Source organism: Tachypleus tridentatus, chromosome 1 (genome assembly GCF_004210375.1).
Source record: "Tachypleus tridentatus isolate NWPU-2018 chromosome 1, ASM421037v1, whole genome shotgun sequence".
NCBI classification, from domain to species: domain Eukaryota; kingdom Metazoa; phylum Arthropoda; class Merostomata; order Xiphosura; family Limulidae; genus Tachypleus; species Tachypleus tridentatus.
The window spans coordinates 121147643-121172132 of NC_134825.1; the positions used below are offsets into that span (position 1 = coordinate 121147643).

Consider the following 24490-nt stretch of genomic DNA (forward strand, 5'->3'; position numbering starts at 1 on the left):
TCTATCGAGTTTGTTTCTTGAATATTAATTTAAAACAGGTGTTATACAGTAATGGACATTAATCAGTGATGACGAGAAACCCACTTGTTGAGAAATTTATATGCAAAAACGGCTCGTTTGGGCTGAGAAAACACTTTACATAGAAGAGCGAACAACGTTTCGACCATCTTCGGTCATCGTCAGGTTCACAAAGTAATGGACATTATTATTCAGGAAGGATAAATCCTAATTGAACAATATTACATCGTTAATATTAATACGTCAATGGATTTTATTTACTAATGATAGCGTTACGATTTATTTAACAGACGTTGAGACTCAAAAGAATGGTAGATTGTTACTAGAACACATAACCCTTTCGAAAAGATGCGATACCTAAATGAAAAAGCGGATACTGCACCTCTAAAGTATCTAGAATTTAAGATACACGAGTCCATATAAAGCAGTTATCGGTTTGTCGGGACAAACATTCATTCATAAGAGGCGAACGAAAATTAAAAGATACTAATACTAAAGGTAACTCTACATGTATAGTTGAACTTTGAATTTCATGGTAGGGAATAAGTTTAAGTTCCATAAACACTTCATGAGAGCTATGTGCAGTTACTATGCATGTGGACATTTGTTACAGTAATCAGAAAAAAAGTCATGAAAAAAACTTTAATGAATTAACTTTAAAACGGTTTTCAAAATGTAGTCATCTTCTGAGCGAGGAGAGCCATTTTAACCAATCTTGGTTGAGTATCTTCGAATTAAATCACAACTGTACTAATCTATACATAAATCAATAAGTTCATATCAGAATAAAATCATTTACTGGAATTCGTCTTAATATGACATGCTGTGTTTGCTACTGAGGTAAAACTGGTTATATTAAAACGTAACGTACCATGCAGTTTTTTCTTCTGTACGAGTTTAGTCAGTTAAATCAAAGTGGTGGGAATACGTCCAGGAAATGCGATTTGACAGAACTTAATATCGACTACATAATTGGAGCACGGAGATTAAACCTACACAGCAACAATGTATCAGGTACTTGAATTGTTTCGGGTTTAAACTGGAGGTATTTTGTTTTATTTATATCTACTAAAGCACGGCAGTTTGTGTATCAGTTTTAAACCGGACAATGAAAACATAGCATTCTGATTTCGTGATTATTAATTACCACCACTACTGAAAAAAACACGAAATGAAAGTGAATTACATTCAATCGCATAATAACGATTGCATGTCAAGTTATTTTGACCACTAAGGATACAAAGGAAGCTATATTATTATTAGCAAATTTCTACGAAAAACTTCAAATGTTGTTTTAACAACGGGTTAATTTATTAAGATAAAGATATTTGACGAAAGTTTTTCATGATAGGCTGTACTGAATGTACAGCCACACTAGTGGCCGTAAAAATGTTTAAAACCATTTGTGGTACTTATCGAAGTTAGTTATATGAACGTTTAACTAGGTTACATACAAAATGTAACCTTTTGAAAGAACTGATGTACAAATTTTAGCGATGTAGACAAAACCCACTTGCAAAGAAAAATATATGTAAAAACGGCTCGTTTGGATTGAGAAAATTTACGTAGAGGAGCGAACAACGTTTCTTCCGTCATCGTCAGATTCACGCTCCTCTACGTAAATTTTCTCAACCCAAACATATATAATGTTTTTACATGTATAATGTACAAAGTTCGTACACTGCTGAAATGAGCGCAAGGTTAAGCAGGTGGCATATGAAAAAACAAATCACATTTACTGTAGGGCATACTATTTATCGCATATAGCACAGCCAGCTTACGAATTAATAACAGTGTCCCCCAAATATACAAGTAGGTATTAATTTTCCTATATTTTCTTATACTGCGTTCGTTTCTAAACTAGATATCTCTAACCTCAGGTACTTTGGAGAAACTATCTTTTATTTTCTTAACGTAATTTCTCAGATTTATTGGTTAGTTTAAATGTGGGATAGCCCTAGAATACTTAATTATACATCAATACTAAAAAATATAAAATACGCCGATTCCAACATTTCATTACAAGTCACAGCAAGGAAGATTTTTCGAACATTTATGACAGTGGCGCACAAAGTCCGGCCAGCGACGAGTCGCCGAGTGGCTTCGCTTCCTCTGTGTTGGTATTTGGGTAGTGATGTTAAATACCCAAGAGGGTCAGGTGCATTAAACCTCTTCCTCCATCCCGAACGTTGATGGCGTCTATCGTTTAGTGTTTGTTAATTGGTATAACTTGGGCCAGAGTATGACACCGTACTCACGCACGTTTCAGGGCAGTGTCCATGCACAGTCTCGACAATAATTATTTTATTTATTTTTCTTTCTTCCATAGATAAAATACTACTACTACAAGTAATAATAATAATAAAATAAAATACGAAATATAGGGTACAATAATATAAAACAAGGATTAAATGTCTAGTGCAAGGTGGCCAACTTGTGCAACATTCCTTAAATACATGTTAAAGGGGGAGAGGTATTTAGAACTATTTACATTATGTACGTGGCATCTGTCGAGATCACACATTAAGTCATTCTTATGCCAATTCTTATTGAAATATTTTAGAGAATTATGCAAGAGTCTTTCTGATATTGTGTATGTTTGCATACTTGTGCATGAATGTGGATGAAGTGCTACGTGGTACTTCATAGGTTGAAGTACCTTTGAAGTTAAAACTAAATTTTGTATTCTTTGTAGTTTCTGTAATTGTTTGGGTGATATGTTTATCCAGGAACGAGATGCGTATTCGCCGAGTGGCCCGCGATGTCCAATGGGAAAGTCAAACAGAGTTCGCGCCTGCGCGAAGATTGAGCGCTAGAGAAGAATATGCATTAGATTAGATACTGGATGGTTCCATATTTGTGTCGAGCAATAAAAGAAAATTTAATAAGCAAATCTCGTTAAATGCATAAGCATTTAATCATTGGCGCAATGACGTAATATTTCCGTAATTACGAAATCTCAAACATTCCAATTATTCTTGAAGATTTACTTACGAGCCTTATTTTTATATTTCGTAAAAAAAAAAAAAGGCAGCTAATCGTAAAAGAAAAGTTGACGACGAAAACTGGCAGTTTCAGGATGATTGGACTGCGCAATACTGTTTTGTTCAACAACAGAAGAACGTGGTTTGTCTGTTGTGTAATTCGATAGTAGCAGTGGCGAAGGTATCCAATATAAAGCGTCATTATGAGTCGAAGCATAAAGATTTCCACAATGTTGTCGGTCACGAACAAACAGCTTGAATTGAATCTCTGATGCGGTCGCTGAATCACCAGTAGAACGTTTTCTGAAAGCAGTCAGCAGATTTAGGTGCAGCATGTGAGGTCAGTTACAATATTTCGTTATGATAGCGAAATCTGGCCGACCGTTCACTGATGGTGATTTTGTCAAGCAATGTATGATTACTGCATCGGAAAAGTTGTGTCCGGAAACAGTTCGCAAGCTACAGACGGTGGCTTTGAATCGTATGACAGTTCAACGAAGAATTTCACACCTCTCAGCAGACGTGACAAGGCAGCTTACAAATAAAGCAGCCAACTTTGTCTATTTCTCCTTGGCAGCAGACGAGTCGACTGACATCAGTTCAACACAATTACGGCAGGTGTTTAGGTATAAGATTGTTTCTTGCGAAACATTCGTCCCCTGGGGTGCTCGAAGACTAAACAGTCCTCCTTCAACCCCGCACATGGTAGGAATTAGGAAAATAATTAAGTGAATGGATAATAAGGATAGACAAATTGATGGGTGCGATTTTATTCTTGTAAATGCTTGTCTGGTAGGCGTGGCAGGCAACAAAGCGAAGGCAAAGCAAACCCCCTCCAAAAATAGACGAGGATAAAATATGAATACACAAACGAGCCATTTCAGAGCCGGGCATGGATCGATGGATTAAAGTGCTCTGGCAGGGATCTATAGATCCAATGCCTAAGAATTAGGTGTGGGGGCGCCGAATAATCTACCCAAATCGCGCCCGAGAATAGCTGTGAGGAAAGAAAGTCTGGGTTAATAATCATGAAAAAAAAAAAAAGTTTGATTTAAGGTGGCACTGTCGACTTGTGTTCTATGTGAAACATACGCCTTACTTTGAAACAATTTTTAGATGTTGATATACAGGTGAAATCTCAGGTGATGCTCCTTGGCTTGGCTGTTCTACAGAGGTCTGGACGGACTTATGTCTTCCCTTAATCTGAGTTGGTAACGTCTTGATGTTTGTAGATTTAGATTCTGTTTGAACTGAAGCGTCTTTAGTTGCAAATCGCATGGTTTGTATCTGGATAGAGGTAGTGGAACTTAGAATGAGAGGTGTGGTCTGGCAAGATTTGTTGTTCGTCTTCTCAGGCTCAGTACAGTTTAGTTGAGAGTGGTCTAAATGCGGATTAGTTTATGCCATAGGTTGCGAAACATACTCTGGTTGTTTGGGTATTCTTGGATTGGTTGGGCGACGTCGGGGGCATTCAGCATTAAAATGAAAAATATGATAATAGCAACCATTACGTAGAATGGCATCGGCGACATGTTTGGTGGTGGTTACTATTTTCACAGCTACTGGTTTTTGTTCGTGGTGTGTTGTCATCGTTTGATATCACCGAGGAACTAATCGACATGGGTTCCATGAAGGGTCAGACAACTGGGTCTGCTCCATTCGAGCAGACAGTACGATTGTAGTAGTGTTTCATTGGATATTACGAAACTGGTACGTGTGACAACTGATGGAGCACCAGCCATGACCAGAGAAAGTAGCAGGCTGGTAGCACTATTGATGAAGCATCAAGGAAAGCAGAACAGACAGTTGAAGTTGCACTGCATTATTCACTAACAGAATCTGTGCACTAAAGAACTTTGTTTTCAGGCACTAATGGCATTAGTGACGAAAACCATTAATTTCATCACATCACGAGAGCTCAATCACCGTCAGTTTCGAAGTCTTCCTGAAGAAATTGATTCAGACTATGGTGACCTTGTGTATCACTAAAGTATGCACTACGAGTCGAGGGACGATGCTCAGAAGATTCTAGGAGTTGATTGATGAGGTGATAGAATTCATCAGAAGCAAAACCAAAAACACAGAAGTGATTTCCATGACTGAACAAGCATGGCAAGCCGATTTGAACTTTCTGGTCGACATGACACAACACTTGAATGATCTGAATTTGAAGTTACAAGGCAAAAATCAGCTTGTCTGTCAGCTTGCAAATCACGTCTCAGCTTTCAGGACAAAGTTACAGTTGTTCTGGCAGCAAGCACTTTCCCACACTTTCAAATCACAGCTACAAAAGAATCAGGACATTGACGCACAAGTTTATGTTGAGAAGCTAGATACCTTGATTCAATCCTTCAACTCACGGTTTCATGACTTTGCTCAATGCACATTGTTGATGAAACTTTTTGCTGATCCGTTCAGTGCGTCAGTGGATGACTTGTCAACAGAATATCAGCTCGGACTTACCCATCTCTAGGCATATGATGAACTGCGTGCTATTTACCGAGAAAACAGTTTGCTTGATTTCTACAAAACGTTGCCCGATACATATGCTAATCTGAAAGAGAATGCACTTGTCCACACCAGCATGATTGGCAGCACGTAGTGCTGCGAACAGGCTTTCTCGCATATGAAACTGAACAAAAACACTCGGAATCAGCTGACTGATGATCATCTGGAAGCAGTCTTGCGTTTTTCAACATCAAACAGGACATTTCTGAGCTCGTAGATACCATGCAGCACCATCCATTGCACTGACTATTCTAAGAAATATTGTGATACATCACAATGTGCAAACTCTTGGATGTAATCGTTATTTGTGTGTTCTTAAATGTGATGTTCGTCTTGTGTGAAACAACTGTGGGACGACTTTAATCTTCACTGTTTTGTGGACCCCAACGGTTACAAAACGTCTGTTTGTGGCCCCTGACTCAAAAAGGTTGTGCACCACTGATTTATGACGTTTCAATCACTTATTCTTAAATATTAATTATGGCCCGGAATGGCCAGGTGGGTTAAGGCGTGCGACTCTTAATCTGAGGGTCGCGGGTTCGCATCCCCGTTACACCAAACATATTCACCCTTTCAGCTGTGGGGGCGTTATAAGAGACGGTCAATCCCAGCTATATATTCGTTGGTAAAAGAGTAGCCCAAGAATTGGCAGTGGGTGGTGATGACTAGCTGCCTTCTCTCTAGTCTTACACTGCTAAATTAGGGACGGCTAGCACAGATAGCCCTCGAGTAGCTGCGCGAAATTAAAAAAAACAAACAAATTTCTTTTATTTACAATTTCGTTATGTCTACTAATTACTTTAATTTACGTTGTTATTTCTTTGTATAAAAATTAAGATTTTACGATTATTTGGAAGATTAGGTAGAGAAGTTTAGATTTTGTGAACAGGAAGTGAAATTCAAATACGTATCATTTTAAAGATATTTATAAATATCGAATGTATAAGTTACGTTATCCAACATAACAGGATATAATACAAATTAGTAAAAAAATATCCTTATTTCATAACTTAGCCGGAATGCGGTTTTTTATACTAGTAAACTGATGGCACTGCTCATAACTCCTTGAATTATGGGAAGTACTGGACGGTAAAATAACGTTACGAATGTTTAATCATATGCAACTCATTGCATTAAAAATGATTCAATGTTCGAAGCTCAACATTTTCATAAAATTACTGGTAAAAACTGCAATGTTTATATACAAGTTTATACAATAACTTACAACTTGTATGTTTAAGAACAAGTTTCCAGAACTATATTTAAAAATTTCACATCTAAAAATATAATCAAATATAATATAATCAAACCCTCATGAGTTTGCAAACTTTGCTAACCTGAAGATGACTAACAAAGATCGAAACGTTCTCTGCGCAAACTAGACGTTCCAAAATGCATTTTTATTTCAAATGGGTTTCTCGTCATGCAGGAACCAGAATGACGAATTTTATTACAATGTTTCATTCTATACTGGAAAAGACCAGATCAGCCCATCAGTCGTTTGTCACATGCTAAAGCATTTCACAGAGGAATAGCTAAATGTTTTGACGTATGTATTGTAAATAGTGTTCGATTCCCCAGGGAACTTACAATGAAGTGTTCATAATACATTTTTAGGTCAAGCACGTATACATTTTGTGTTGATAATGATGAATTTAATGGATACGAGAAGGAAGATCTATAGATTGAAACATTCAATATGAATTAAGTAGCAATCAAAGCGGATGGAAAACATTTTATCTCAACCTTTACAACCAGATTTTAAATGTTCAACTGTATGCAAGAACTTTTGAAACATTATTTAGTGAAAAGGGAAAAGTTAGAACAAGGAATTGATATAGAAGATATATTATGGAAGATATACATTCTTTTCCTTTAATCTCACACCCAATCTGTTGGAAATTTTCATTCAGTGAAATAAGGAAATTAACGAATCGAAATGTTTTCTACCCAATACTGTAAATGTCTTATCCTGTGTAAAATATAGTCCATTGTAGAAACTGATCCGTATAGAAACATTACTTTCGGTAACTAAGAAGCTATGAACATTAGAAATTTGATACATTTACATGATTTATATAGACGAAAGAAGTTTGGAGGTGTCAGTGATCAAATATATGACCGTGAGTAAAAAAATATCTGGATATTAGTCACAAGACCAGTAGTAGCCCCTGCGTCTGTATTTATTTTGGTCGAAATGAAAAATACTTTGGTCTCACCTTAATACATCAAGAATTGTTGAACATATGATTACAGATGAAAAAAGACTGAAAAACCATATTTGTCTTCTTGCGTGTACAATATAAATCACTTATTGTTGTCATATGTGGGAAAAATGAAAACTCCCATCTAAATTATGATCACACAAAATAAGTTTGTTCATGATTTTGTTGTATATCATTCATATAAACACGTGTTTAATAGAAATGTTTATGTCGGTTTGATTGAAAAGTCTATTGTGAGAAAATTAGTGTTACAAACAGTATCCATAACATTGTAAATCAGGTTACCAAAGATGTGACATAATCTTTACTTAGATAAACTAGTGGAACAGTAAATTTTATTTTAACTCTAGTACCAATGATTAGCATTTGAAACCCAGCCCCGTCGAGACACATTGATACACGTCATGTACGTCATTGTCCGCGAGGTCACAACCATCTGTTATAATGGTGTAGCAATGCACCCTCTAATTTCATTATCTTTAACCCTTTCCCTCCCTTCCTCCTCCCGAGATTAACATATTTAACGCTTTCTAAACCAGATCAATGGTACCCCAATTTAAGATATCAATAGACAGCCATTATCGTTTTTTTCGATAGGGATGGAAAGAACTCGAACATATCAGAACTAAAGAAAATGTGCAGTCGTTGGTTCACCTCATCATTTTAAGGCGTTTAGCAAGTCTTGGAAACTAGTTAGATAAGTATCGACGGTAATTAATAAGTATAATTAACGTTTATATTATAATGTTTACATATAAAAGGCACGAGCTTTGTAACAGCAATAATCAGACAAGATATTGTAAGAGTTTTAATTTTTAGATTGGTTGGTTTAGTGTTTTATGGCACCAAACAGCTAGACAAACATCCGGTAAAAAGTTAGTTAAATTTACTGAAATTCATAAAATGAGGTTAAAGGTTAACGTTAAAGTTTAAGGTAAAACAAAAAGTTTAAAAACATAAAACCAATGTTTACATCTAGTCTCCAACGTTAAGAGAAAAGCTACAAGTTGTAAAGGACTTTCTATAAACATAACTATAATTATCTAAATTCGCCAGGAACACTAAGAGTTGAGTACAAGAACCACAGTCAGTCACCTGAAGTTGGCCTTTCCAGTCCTGGTTCCGAGCTATTTGACGTTATGGCCATTTTCATAAAGTAATTAAAGTTTTAAAAGACTTGTAGTAAAATTTTAATTATACTTCACCAGGATGACTAACAGGTAGTTCAAGCAGCAGTGTTAGTCACTTGAAGTTGGCCTTTCCAGTCCTGGTTTCGAGTTATTAACGTTACGGCCATTTTCTAATTTCAAATCGAACTACAAGGACCATCACTAATAACACTAACATTACGGATAAACCTTGGGACAGAACATGTTTAAAATGATACAATCCTTACGATTCTCAACGATAACAAGACAGTAAAATGTGGCTTATTGTGACCCGAGTGTTAGACAACACATTGGTGCATCAGTCCTAGATAAAAGAAAATAAGGAGTTAAAAAACTGACCAATGCATAGTCTACTTACAACAACTTCCTCTTTCCGATTCTTACGAAAGCAGGACAGCCAAACTCCAATATAGAGGTTTTATTTGGAAAAGCTTATTTTCGCGTTGCTCACTCCAAGTCGATTACAAATTAGTACGGAGCCGAGCCTCGAATACACGACCATAGTCCATGTAAGGTACAGACACAGCAGTGATAGTGCCAGAGCAGATAAATTTAGCTTCGGTGTTGGCGAATTCTTTACCCCCCGAATACCATTCGTGGCCCAGTATCCAGAAAACCTGGATAGAAGTAGACGTAAAAGAAAAATGGGTCAGTCGGTTTTGAATATCGACGAGAACAAGGTGTGAACTAAAGTGAAGCGATTCCAGGGCCAGTAGAAAACTAAGCGAGTGAGTATAAATTGTGCAGTTTGGGTACTGCTTAGCTTCTATGTGATCCAGGGCAAGAGAGATGGCGTACAGTTCAGCAGTGAATACAAGCTGTAGAGTGGATTCTATGTGCAACTACCGGGCAACAACAAAACCTTGGCAGAGCCCACACAGTCACCTGATTTTGAACCATTCGTATAAATAGGAATGGAAGGATAGTTCAAAATATATTCAACAAATAGCAGACAATATTTCCAATTAGGAGTACCTGCTTTCCTCAGATGACTTAAAGATGGGTCACATTTGAGGACTGTAATAAGCCATGGTGGGATGGGCTGAACAGTGGATACCGCAATGTTATTCAAGAAGAGACGCAATTAATCCAACTATCCCCGCATATGAATGCCAAAAGGAGCAATGGCAGATCATCTGTTTTGAAAATGCATGGCTCACCGAAGAAGGAAAATACAACCCCAGATGGGATACATTGGTATGTAATGAAGTTCAGAAGCATATGGTAAAGACAGTTGCAAACGGCAGAGGTGCAAAAAAGGTTCATGAGACTACATACAAGCTCTGAACCGAGGAAGTGCAAAAAGTCCCAGAGCAGAACCGAAGTTCTTGATGATGATGAATAGGGTCCAGCATCTTTAAGGCCAAAGTTCTGGCAGACTCACAGACCAGTGATTCATAGCAGAGTTTCGAACAAATAAGAGGACACGGAAAATGTTCAGTGCTCTTGTACATTGGGCCCGTAGGTGCTTGATGTGTGGTGTAAAGGTCAGCTTACTGTCAAGGATAAGCCCCACGAACTTTGTCTCGGGCACCACAACTTTGCCGATACGGATTTCAGGATCAGGGTGAATACCCCGTTGGCAGCAAGAGTGCATGCAAACGGTTTTAGGAGAGAGAAGTTAAGGTAGTTTGCCGTGGTCCATTTCAGTAACCAACTGAGGGCAGTTTGTAGCTGCAGCTCAATATACCTCATGGTTGACAACTGATAAGAGATGAAAGTCGACGACATAGAGCCCGTTTGCAAACGCAAGAGGGAGTTGTTCAGTGATAGCATTAATCTTTATATTGAAAAGTATGACACTCAAAACACACCCTGAGGGACTCAAATTTCCTGCAGAAAATAATGGGAAAGTGTTGAACTCACTAAAACATGGAATCTCCTGTCCATTAAAATATTTTTTTTAATAACAATGGGTAAAAGGCCACATAACCCATGTACATGGAGGTCTCGCAAAATGCCATACCTCCATGTTTTATCATAAGCCTTCTCAATGAAAAAGAATATTGATACAAGATATTGTCATTTGAGAATCAGATGGTCCATGGTGAAGTGCTGTCATCGGAATCCATACTGGGTGGATGAGAGGAGGTTGTTTGATTCGACAAACCAAACAAGACAAGCATTAACCATCCTCTAAGGTCTTACAGAGCCAGCTCGTTAAAGCAATTGGACAGTAATTTGAAGGAATTTTGGGATCCTTCCCAGGTTTAGAGAAAGGTAGGACAGTAGCCTGGCACCAGGCATCAGGAAAAACAAACATTCTCCTGCCAGGTTCGATTAAAAACAAGCAGAAGAATAAGAGAAGCAGGACTGCCAGACTGATGAAGAGCCAGTTTGAGTTCCACCAATGTAAAGGGACGAGTATAGCCACAGTAACAATCAGCTCGAAAGGACAGACGTGTTTGCTCTGCCAGAGTCTTGACTGCTAAGAAGGTGGAAGAAAACGAAATACTAGATACCCAGCAAAAGCTTTCACCTAGAGTATCAGCTACTTCCTGTTCAGAGAGCAAGATCAAGAGGGGGATGGAATAAAACTGCCCACTGATCTTTCGAATCTTGTCCCATATGATTTTAGAACTGGTGGTAGAAGATATGCCAATTGTGAACTTAATGCAAGATTCCTTCTGGCTTTGACGTCTCATCCACTGAGCATGTGCACAGGCCCGCTGGAAAGTGATGTAGTTTGGAAATGAGAGATATCTACAGAAAGTATCCCAGGCCCGTTTTTGAGCCTTCCATGCCATGTGGCAGGCAGGATTCCACCACGGACGAGGATATCGTGGAAAATGTGTTGAGGTTTTAGGAATACACTGAACAACTGTTTGTATAATACAGTCAGTTACTATTGATGGTTTACAGACAATAACAGGATCAAGTTCTGCGAGAGTAGTGAAAGAGGGCCAGTTTGCTTGATTTAGCTTCCTCCATGGCAAGCGGGTCAGGTGGCACTGACCACGGCCAGTTTCTCTAAAAATTACAGAAAAATGATCAATGTCTTGTGGGTTATTGAAAACCCTCCATGAAAAGTGAGAGAACAGTGAAGGGGAGCCAATTGAGAGGTCAACAGCAGTAAAGGACTGACTAGGTGCATGAAAATAATTAGAAGCTGTACTGAAAAAGAAAGGTTGTGATCAGAGAGCATATGCTCTATGAAGCAATCCCTCCTATCAACATCAGCACTTGCAAAGAGTGGATGATGTCCATTAAAGTCCTCCAGGATTAAAAAGGGAGATGACAACTGTTCAATGAGACCATCAAGGTCTAATTGATCATGTTTCCTTAGGTCGTACCTTTACTACTTATTCTCTCTACTTGTCGCCTGGAGAGACGTGTGGCTAGACCTCCAAGGGTGTGTCAAGTGGCAAAGACAGGGTGGGCACATCTGATCAACCAACAGTGCCAACCCTCAGCGTGTCATTTATGTACAAAGAAAACTGTTAAAAGGTGACTATCAACAGGTTTTAGAAATGTTTTTTTGTAAGGAAATATATACAGGATGGTAGGAAGCAATCAGCATTTTTGTGTCATCCAGATTAGAATGTAAACCTTGACAGATCCATTGTATCAAGGTGGCCATTAGTTACGTGTAAGTGAAGTGGGTGGAGAACCCTTCTGTTTACGATCACGTCTTTTCTCTTTACTGTCTGTATTCGAGAGAGATCTAATGACCTACATGGATCCTGCCCTAGGTCGATTGAGCAGGTCTTTGCTGTTGGAAGAGAATTCCAGCGTCTGTGGACGCGAACGAATGGTCGTTTTGAATCATGGGGTAATAGAAAATGCATCCAAGGAAATGCCTGTACCCAAAACCAAAGGAAGGGGATCTTGGGATGTGTTGTAATATGTGGAAGGGACAGAGATGGGTGTTGAAGTTAGTTCAACCTTTTTACCTATAGAGGTTGAAATACTTTGTTTTGAGAACGATTCTTTTGGAGGCACAGAGACGTCTGTCTGCAGTCTCATCATAGTAGTAAAACGAAGTGCAGCAGCACATGTCCGAGATTAAGTGGTGAGCAGCAACTTGTGAGCCTCAGGATAAGTAATGTTATGAATAGTTTTCAAACGTTGCACCTGTTTTTCTTCTAACTATTTAGGGCAAGAACGAAAGTAGGACGGGTGAGAGCCATTGCAATTGATGCAATGAGGGTTCGTTTCACACTTGCAGGCATTATGGTCCTTGCCACCACAACGAGTGCACGCCAAGGAACCACGACATAACGTCTTCAAGTGACCGAACCACTGACACTGGAAACATCGGAGGGTTTGGAATGTATGGTCATATTCTACAATTAAGATAACCTGCATTGATGGTAGCAGGTGGACGTGCCGACGTAAATGTGAGAATGAGGGCATTGTCTGGAACCATAATTCAATCTTTGCAAATGGAGATACACCTCGCTGCAGAAACTCCTTGGGTGGAGAAACTGGCGAGAATCTAACTCTGGGATGTTCTTCAAATCCCTCTCAACAATAACTCCTCGTGACAAATTCAAAGTAGGATGAGGTGTAACCTCAATAAGTATCAATTGCCTTTGAATGGAAGAGTTCCCTGTGTTGAGATGTGGATGTTTCCATCAATGTCACCAGATCGAAGCTTCTTTACTGACTTTGGAGAGCCAGCAAGTCCTTCTAGTCCCTTCTGAATGAAAAAGGAAGGCATTTGGCCTAAATGTTTGATTCAAAGTAAATGCAATGCAAGAAAATGAGGTGGTACAGGTGGTGAGGATTGCTGCTTAGAATCTTCGATACGTGGTTGTTTACCTATATACGTCTTTCACTATTTTATTTAGATATTTAATTGGAGTATCCATAATAAAAAAAAGGAGAATTTCGGTGCCCACACACCCACCATGGAGCCCTACGAGGGGACGCACTACAATGTCCAACAAGGACACTGCAGCAACACCAAGGTTTCGTAAACACCATACCCAAACACCAGCATCAGATACAATGTCCACAACACCAGTTGAGAACATCCAACACTGATACTTGGTTGACCCTAGCCCGTCTACAGGAATTCAAGAACCCTCTCCACGGGTTGCCACAAACGGCAAACACGTGGGTGGATGATTAGATCCCAGATGAGGTAAACTGATTCTTTCCTGGAAGGTCCCTCTCACCACGTACAGGAATCCACACCGAAGGCAATTTTTAGAGTACAATGGTCTTAATTTGAATGAAACGTTGATAGATATTTGACAAATTATGAGTTTGTGAAAAGAAAACTGGGAAGTTTTTAGAATGATGAAAGTTGTGCATGTTGGTTATGATAATTTCAATTATAAGCACAATTTGGATAGAAATAATATTAAGCATTACGAGAGAAAGGAACGGAAAGTAGTAGTTGATCCTCGAGCCATCCAAGCAGTGAGCTGCTGCTAGTGGTAGGACAAATAGGATCTTAGGTTGTATCTACAAAAATGAGCAGAAGTTTAAAAGATGTTAATCATATTGAACAGATCACTGGTTTGGCCACATTTTTGGACCAGTGTGTTCAATCTTGGGGGTCATTATTTTAGGAAAGATCTTGAATTGTTGGAAAATGTTCAGAGGAGGGTTATTAAAACTACTTGTGATAGAGGTTGTCACAAGAAGATATGGATATCCTTAAAACTGTTTTCTCAATAAGAGTAAACAAAGTGTTTAACATCGTTAAACAAACTGATAATTTCATACTTAATTATAATCATAAAACTGAGGACAAATTTAAGACAATATAGAAACCGTCTTTAGCTAAGAATTATATTTTTGAAATAGGGTTGTTAGACAATGGAATAGGTTGTTTTCGTATGTTGTGGAGACAGTAAATAAGTGGCTTTAAATGAATTTTTGATATGTGAATAAGGGTTGGATTTTAATTTAAAATTTATATAATAGTTCTAGTTGGTTTAGAAGATGGGACAGCTGAGATAAAACAGGTTGCTTGTTGCCCCTAAAAATTATTTCGAAAGTTTTCCTGGGAGGTTTATATAACTGTTACATTCTAGTCGGCAGTGTACGATTTTAAAAATAAACGTATTCCATGTGTACAAGGTTTATACAAGTAACACAGACTGGTACAGTTCCGTCATGTGAAAACTAACAAGACGTATGATGTACAATATGCATTTAAGCGAGATACTTTAATATAATTACATTAACGAGTGAATTTCACAAAACATATCCAAACCTTTGTAGACAATTTTGTGGAAAATAAAAATAAACAAAACGACAAAACAGTTGTAAAATTAAGCCATAAAACATATCCAATAGTGGAACATGTATATTCCGAGGGATATTGTGCAATATGCTGTCGTTTTTGATATGACGACGGAAATACCCAAGTTGTGTTAAACCGTTTATCCGGCTTAAATCTCAATTTCGCTGACCTGAAAAGCTTTAAAAAGGGAGGGAAATAGATGAATGCTTGAGCTTAAAACATCCTAAATCTTTACCATATTTGCTGTTGCACAAGATAATCACATGTATAAGACGAACTTAAATCGTTTGAGCAAATTAATAGTACTTCTACAGGTTTCTGTGTGTAGAACGACCTCTACTGTCAAGCAAGTGAGAGATGTTATTTTTGTAAAAAAAGACATTTAGATTTGTTTGTTTGTTTTTTAATTTCGCGGAAAGCTACGCGAGGGTTATCTGTGCTAGCCGTCCCTAATTTAGCAGTGTAAGACTAGAAGGAAGGAAACTTGTCATTACCACCGACCACCTATTGTTGGGCTACTCTTTTACCAACTGATAGTGGGATTGATCGTTACATTATGACGCCCCCACGGCTGAAAGAGCGAGCATGTTTGGTGTGACGGGGATTCGAACACGCGACCCTCAGATTACAAGTGGAGTACTTTAACCATCTGGCCATGCCAAGCCTCTATAAAAGAAGGTGACAGAATTGTTAGTCAATCTACCTATACATACAATATAAAATTGGCCAAGTTCCTAATTCGAATTATTTTCCTACAATTATAGAAATTAATCATTATTGGATATATTATAATTGTGTCATTCTCAAACGTATTGAAATACTTCATATATTTATTACAAAATAATTCGAAATGTTTCTATTTGTAACAAAGCCCTTAAAAATCAGTTTTGTATTGTTGCATTTGTACCGGATATTAAAAATTGCACACTGCTTCAACTGTAAAACGTTAGTTGTAAATATACAATACTCTGTATAGCATTTGTTGCTAGATTATGAACTGGAGAGGGTTTTTTTTTTGTTTATATGACATGTAAACATTCTTTAGTTATCTAATATTTACCAGTATATGATATTGAGGTGCTCTCGATCTGGAAACAGAGGATAAATGCTACCATTATAATTACTTTTTACTGTAGGGAAATAAGAGTTTCGCGAAATTTACAATTTTCATAAGTTATCAACACAACTAGAGTAACTAAACTCTAGCGTTATACCTACGGTTTGTAAATGTTTTACAAAATGAAAAAACAAAACACGCTCACTACCCTGAAAAAACAAAAGTAAAGCAAAGTAAATAAACTGCTATAACTTGTAAAGGTGATTTTCCTCTAAAATTCTAATTTTTTGTCATTATGTTTGTATTCTTATATAAAATATTTACATCAATTGTTAGTAAGCGATTAAAAGCAGCATTATTAAACAATAATGAACTCAATATTAAAATAAAATTAGCATTAAGTTTCATGCAAAATCCAAGTCCTCGCTTTAAAGTCATAACATAATGCGTTGGGAATATGACGTTTTAAAACAGCATGAAACCTACTGGTTCATGTCGGCTGTTCCAACCTCTGAATCAATCTTGAAGTATATGAATGGTAAAAGCTAGCTTAAGGTTTACCTTAAAGTTTTAAATCTACTGCATCTCCAACCTATGCTAAAGAACCACTGTTAGAAAAATGAAACTGTCTTAGGTGAAGATAACTTACCCTGCGCAATTCCCCATAGCCATAGTCCTACTATAACTTTCAAATACATGAAAAGATTCATCAGCATTTTTTCGGAAGGAAGTAATGGGACTTACCTTGCTCCTCGTCTGACAACTCCAATTCCAGACAGCATTGTAGTTGTATCCCTTCTCTGAACCATTTCCAACAACTCAATGTTTTTCCACAGGTAAGGATTCCAAGACTTATTGTTACAAATATGGACTAAGCAGTTATTGCGCAATTAAATTATAACATATCTAGAGTTGTATTCATTACTTATGTAGATACAAATTTTATTTGCCCTACCACTAGCGACAGCTATACAGAATGATCAACTATTACAACTCTCTCTCCTTCGTAACATTGTTGAGGTTATTCTCATCCTAATTATGCTTGTAATGCAAATTATAGCCTATGTGTTATTTTGCATTTGTTATAATTAAAACCCACCTGGTCATTTATTTGCCCAACTCGCTAAATGATGGAAAGTTTTGTAAATCAGTCTTGGCAGCTACCATCAACCAAGACCTTAACATCATCTATAAATTTAAGGATCATTCTTTCATATGTCACTGGGGCAAAAAAGGCCAAAGTTGCTCCCTCACATTTAACCCTGAAGTACCCTAGTTGCGACATCAATGTACATTAAACTCCATTTCTAAACACACCTTTACTTCCCTCCATTCAGTCACCCTTCTCTCCAGATTTGTTAACTTATGCCCACTACATGATCTTTAAGTGATATTACATGACTGCTGGCTAGTTATGATATGGAGTTTAGTACTTTGACTCGCAACGTCTCAACTCCAACAACCTTTTACTCTCTGCATCCACCTGTGAAAAGATAGTTACCCTCAAGTTTAAAATTGCTGAAGTAGAAATCAAATTTAAAACAAGCTTCGTATTTCTACTATATGCTACTAACATACACGCACTACTTTATTGATGCTTGGATTCACTTGATCCAATGTATACTGTTATCCTTGTATAATAATAAACAGTAACTACAAATCAATACCACACACACAAGCGATGTTATTACTTTATGTACATAGCCATATAATCTCTTAATAGCAGTGGTTGCTGGAAAACAAATATTATTGTGATAGTTTATTATTCATTTGTTACACATTCCAAAATAATTAAAACGAGGAAATGAGTTTCTCCTTCAGCAAATTGCGAAACTTCAGATTCTGGAACAACAGTTAAGAATACATATTCTTCAATCTATAATATTCTTTGTATCGAATAGAAAGTCTTAAATACTAGAAATTCGTCAAAGAATTAAAATAAAAAAACATTGTTTTTAAGAAAAGAAAAAAATATTTGCTCAGTGTAATCCGATTTTCTTACTAGATACCGGATTAGAACTTGTAGTTTTATAAAACAAGTGAACTTAAACATTCAAAATTGTTGTAGTTGACTCTAGATAAATAAATGCACCCTGGTTACCAGCATTATATTCAATCGGTACGCTGTAATTAGTGCTGTGTTTCAGTGCCATCTCATGCGTGGTTTTATATGAATCTTTCTCTTACAAATTCATAAAAAACAGGAGAATCTAGAGATAATAACCAATGATTACAATATTTACACTTTGTAAACAGTGCTGTTGAAAGAAACCGATACATTCGAATACTAAAGAAATGCACAAAGTTTAATTTTAAGTTTCGTTATGAAATATGTTATAATGTTTACACATTTTCCCTAAGTGATTACAAAATATTCCAAACCTTAGGTAAATTAAGGTCTATTTTCCACTCGTATACTTGACCTTACTTGACCTTTACCTATGACCTGATGATTCCATTTTAGTCATATTTAATTGAAAATCAAAACGAGCCGTTTTTACATGTATATGTTTCTCTACAAGTAGGTTTCCTCATCATTAATTGATGTCTTGTTTTCGTACCTATAGATAAACCTGATATTCATCAATAAAGATACCTATAGACAGTAGGTCCAATGTTCCATCGAAAGTATGCTTGAAATTCATTGATTTCCTAGCTGTTTAGAAACATTTAAACCTTATCCAAAGAAACTTCTTTTAAAAGTACAATCTTTTATAAGTACGAAAACACGTGATAAAGATATTGAAAATATTTAGTTATCTTTAAGTTTAACATTTTGCCCAAATTACGACATTGGTGCTTGTCCTGTGGACTCTGTATACATTAAACTTTGTACAACAGTATCGTAACTTATGCTCTGTGCCTCTAGATGTGCATTTTGGTTGCCCTTGAGCAGCTACAACGCAAAATGACTTTCACATTGATGGAAAAAAATGTGACAACTGAAACCATTGTAACCCGCACCAATTAGTAGAGTATTTTCCGCCGTCAACACATTAATTCTTGAGTGAATAAATAATGTTTGTTGTCACTGTAGCAAGGTATTCATGGTTCCAAAGTGAGGAGCGCGTTTTTGCGACAAAAAGCGCGAAAGTTTAATCTTCAATTTCTACACTAACCACTGAGCTACACCCGACTCAATGCAACACAGAAATATTTTACACTAACCACTGAGAGAGAGAGAGAGAGAGAGAGAGAGAGAGAGAACATTGTTCCGATATTGTACCGTTCGTGAATGCTGAGCAATAATACGCAAGTAATCAGAGCATTACAGATGATTAACAAGACAGTATGAACTACTATACATCTCAAAAGTCAAGGATATTTACAAATCCTGTTCTCTTCTATAGCTCGAAAGCACGTGCTCCTGAAGGTCGCACAAATGTGTGTGCTACTGCTTGATATCACGCCACCTAAACAACAAGTTCCGTTTGATATGGCATGCCACGAGCTTTTGCACTATCCCAACATTGACTATACAATCACGAAACAAAAGAAAAACGAAGATGCTACTGGTGTTGAACTGACGAAGGTGAAATACTTCAAACAAATTAGAGTGTTTAGCCCTGCGTCAGTAAACAGTTCAGGCGCTGTCAAATAAGTACTGAAAACGCTCGTTACGTGTGGTTCACTTGCGGAAATTTTATTACGTCACTAAAATTGCGTTAAGTAAAACATCACACTGAAAACATGCGACATACTGCTCTAGACCTTAATAACTAAAAAATCAAGTGGTAACAATTGTTTTATCCCTAAACACAGAATGATTATCGCCACAACAACAGTTATGACTAAAAGTTACGTTTGACTTCATTTCTAAACTTCGAGCAGTTCTAAAATTTAACGATCAAATATAGAAATGAGACAAAACTGAGGGCACATTATTTAATGCCAATTGTTTTTTTTGTTTTGTTTTTATATTCTCTGATAAATGTATCCGGAGGTTACTTCAGGAAGTAAGATTCAATAACAACCATCAAAAACTAAAAACAGCATTTAAAAAAATGGCACTAACAAAACTTTCATTTAGAATTGTGTGTTTTTCCTAACGAAAATTAAGTTATCTATCGCAGGTAGAACATATCCGGCTATGACATCCACTACACTTCCAAAGACAATGTAAATCACTCACAGCAGTTGTTCAATTAACTACAAAACCATCTTAGTAATTGAGATAAAGGTTACCCCCTTCAGAAGCAAAGGCAGTATAGTAAGTAAAATGGTAAATCTGTAGTTGTATGGCACAAACAGCTTTAAACAACTGGTCGAGGACGACTGGATCACAAGATTAAAAGGTTTCACATTGCTCGCGGATTTGTAATTGTGGATAATTATCTGAAAATTTTACGATGTGTATGGACTACATCAGCTAACAGTGGACAATACCTGGATTACACAGGCCACAATTCTGTAGTTTAACGATTAATAGACGTAAGTCACAATTATAGTTTCCCATGTTTATACAGTACTGATTACAGCTGTCCAATAATAATAATACTCCATCTCTTGACGCGTTGCTTTAATTTAGCAAACTTATAAAAAAGAAATATAAGCAACAAAATTAAATTATTAACTACTTATGATTAAAAGTTAACTTGGATCTAAATTTACACAAATGTTTTCTAAATTGGAAACAGAGCAGAGACGAAATCAGAAAAAAAGCGAGTTTTGACTTTTGCAATGTAAAGGATTTCGTATTATTTTAGTATTTCAATTTAATATATATTTATAAATGTATGCGACTGTTATACATGTATTACGCAAGTCCCGACTGGTTTCTAAAATTTCTAAAAAGGTTCTCGAGTGTGTTACGTATTATAATTCATTTCGGAAGAGTCTCCGATTTCTTGTATTACTTACATTACGTATTACGATTTAAGAAAGCCAGAAATTTAGATTACAAATATTAGTTATATACCAGAGTTTTACAAACTTGCAGACAATACTGAGTTGTATATCTGGTTTGGAACTAAACATTTTATCCAAGTTTAGAGAAAGCGAATTAATTCTGTTGATACACAGCACACTTCACTTGATAGTCAACTAGCTAGCTTCTTCAGCTTTTTGTTTGTTTTTTTTCAAAGAAAATATCTAATGTATTCATAAAAATAGTAACGTTCGAAATTAATTCACTGAAGTCAAGTAGCTTCTAAAGTTCGAAATTTATAAACGTTTCTGGTCAAATATGTAGTTTCCCATTGATACGTGGGAATCACCGTTATAGTTTCCGAGGTTTGTATTATACTAACTGAAAAACCACCACCAACATACTGTCTCTTAGCGTGTTGATTTATAAAATTTTAAGCTAGGTTCTCGAAAGTTCAACTGACATTATTTGAAGATTTCTTAGTGCTTTCACAAAAAGGTTTAATTTTTTACACTCGAAGATATTTTACAAATTTTAAAAGTGCTCGGGACTTTCACAATACACATTTAACAAGTTATATACATTTCTAAATATGTTAAACTAATCACTGAGTGTTTGTCATTTACACTGTAGCGAGGCCGCAGTGAATTTTAGATGTATGACTAGAAAACGTAGGTTAAGTAGGAAGTAAAGGAAACATGAAGTTAGGCTAGCGGGTGCTATTTGAGAGTTTCACAGTTTAATAGAAATAAGAATAATTAATCTTGTCCGTTAGATTCTAAAAGTGCTGAATGAACGCGTGTGGACTTTTGAAAAAAGAAAAGGGAATTATCTAGTTTTAGATACAAATATCCCATACTATAAATAATATTTGTACATATCTTTATCTTATTTTGAAAATATTACATAAAAATAAGCTGAATGTGTGTAGCCCATTTATCGTTCGAATTCATCGCAAGTCACAGACCAACTGTAGAATTCAAACCGGCATACTTAAAACCCTAACATCTTAAACGTATGCGTTTGTTACGCAGTATGTAATCAACTAAAATAATTCGAAAATAACAGTTTTGATACAGTCATAATTAATATACTTTACTGCTGATTTAATTCGCCTAATACAGCAATTTATATGCATACCATACATTAGGTTCAATAAGTAGTTCGTTGTTTTCAACGGAACTCATGATTATAACCTTGTGTGTATTAATGTATCTCAGGACGGCTCGAGTGGGTATTAACACTTTTACCAAAAAAAGCCGAGAACAACGTTTTGACTTTAAACAAGTAGGTTTCTTGTCATCACGACTTGAATTAGTTTAATGTGGCGATCATTTTTTTAAAAATAAAGTAACTGAAAGAGATTCTCTACACTGTCCACATAAAAAAGAATGCTATTTTTCAATGCGTCTAGTACTTATATGTATGCATCACGGCCTTCATCTAAGCCACAAAAATGTGAAAAGTAACAAATGAAAATGAATGTTTATATGAGTTGTTTTGTTTTTTAAAGCCCACCCCTACATACTATAAGTATCACGAAGGTTACCTCAACTTGAAGTGAATTTCCTTCACTCCAAATTTAAATTCAGAACACTTACCAATTATCAGTCGTTGCTGAGAAGTTTCAAGACTAGTTAATTGAACAAAACTGTGGAACGATAAGAGTTAATTGTTAATAGTAATTAAGGTTTAGCAGCTTTCGTGTGCAAGACCGACCTACAGCAGCCTTTCGCGATGATACTACTTTACCTGTAAAGAATATTTAAAATACGATTACAATCCAAAATTGAATTATATTAATCGCCAACATGCATAGTTTGTAGTATAAATATTGATACGCTTTGTATACTTTAGCCTATATATTGTGTAATACCAGGAACTAAATCTACACAAGCATTTTTAAACAAGTTACTCGCGCCTGCACTGAACTGTTTTTGAGGTCTTATTAACATGTTTGTACACTTAACCTACCGTTACATTTTTAAGCCCGCGGTGGGGGAAATGGATAGCTGGATATCTTTGAAACAGGTTCCTCCAAACTGTTAAAAACTAGCTTCAAAAGGGAGTAAAGTTACTGAAAAAACATAAATTTAATAAGGAATACAACTGTTTCACATATATCAAACTTTTAATAACACGGCATTTGCTAAAAATACGAAGCATATGACAACAATCCAAGCTCGAAACATCTTTACAAATAGTTTTTAACAATATTACTGACGATTGCCTCTTTACTCGTAAGTTTTGTTGTTTTTTTTTTTTTTAATAATCCCAAGCCTTACACGTTCAACTAAAATTTATCGTTGTCTTAGTTAAAAATTGGGAATACATACAGCCAGTTATTTACCGAGCTGGAACTGTTGCACTAGATAACAGATTTTCTTATAAATTGTATTCTTCAAAAAAAGTTACGACACAATTAGTTATGAAATAGATGCAAAATATTATTAACGTTAGTACTATCAGTAGAAACTTTTACTTAAATATTTTATAAATCATATAATAATATGTCCCTATTTATTTAACATCTGCATTAAAAAAAATATATATAACGTAAAACCTTACCTAATAACTGTGTTGAGAGCAAAACAATCGTAATGATACAATTCCACATCACCAAGTATTGTTGCGTTACCACTACACCGTTAATTTCAAGAAGTAAAAGAGACTCGCCAAATACTTCAACACATATAACACGTTGGTTATTATCGTTATATCACGCTATGCTTGAACTAAGTAGGCCAATTATCGTTTCGTTTCAATGCGCACTGCGAAAGAGTCTGTAACGTTAACAGTGAAAAATTATACTTTCTCTTAAACCTTTCGCAAGTAACTTATTTGGTACTCATTATAGATTTTATTACTATGTATTAAGAAATTAAAGTATTAAAATGATTTCAATTATATTAACGGAATATAATGTGGTAAAGACTATTTAGAAAACAACAACAAGATGTGCTGGGGTGTAGATGTTTTACACCCGATGGGGGGGGATGAATTTTGCAACCACTTATGTGGACTGTTCAATTTGCAAATTGGTAATCTCTGATTAGATGAACCTGAAAGCTGTAAACATGTAGTCACAGAGTAATCTTGTTGCCACGATACTTGCATGTATACTTAGGCCTACTGACTGATACTTACGAACTATCGTTCAGATCGAAAAGCTGAGAACCACGCCTGTATTAAAGATGTACATTTCGACTACTGAAAAAGCCTACATTTAGGCCTAATTATGCAATTCGATTGGTAAGAACACGAGAATCACAAGAACAAACACACAATTTGTAGGCCTGTGATGCAATAAAACAATTCAACAGACTAAACTGTAGGGGGGGGGTGATTGTATGCACCATACCCTCACCTAAAATGAAGAGGGTGTATACCCCCATCACCCACAGGATCTACGCCCCTGGATATGTGCATAATTAATATTGGAAGAAGGTTTAAGAGTAAT

At 36.3% G+C, this 24490-nt stretch overlaps 1 protein-coding gene across 2 annotated transcripts in view; it reads right to left on the minus strand.

The window, feature by feature from the left end:
- Positions 1 to 23754, minus strand: part of LOC143222519 (fasciclin-2-like) — an 88445-nt gene extending 64691 nt beyond the window's left edge. For both annotated transcript variants that reach the window (XM_076449135.1, XM_076449129.1), the window contains exon 1: positions 23599 to 23754. In XM_076449135.1, the coding sequence (XP_076305250.1) occupies positions 23599 to 23647 (49 nt within the window). In that variant the 5' untranslated portion in view covers positions 23648 to 23754. The remainder of the gene's footprint in view (positions 1 to 23598) is intronic.
- Between the last annotated feature and the right edge of the window lie 736 nt (positions 23755 to 24490).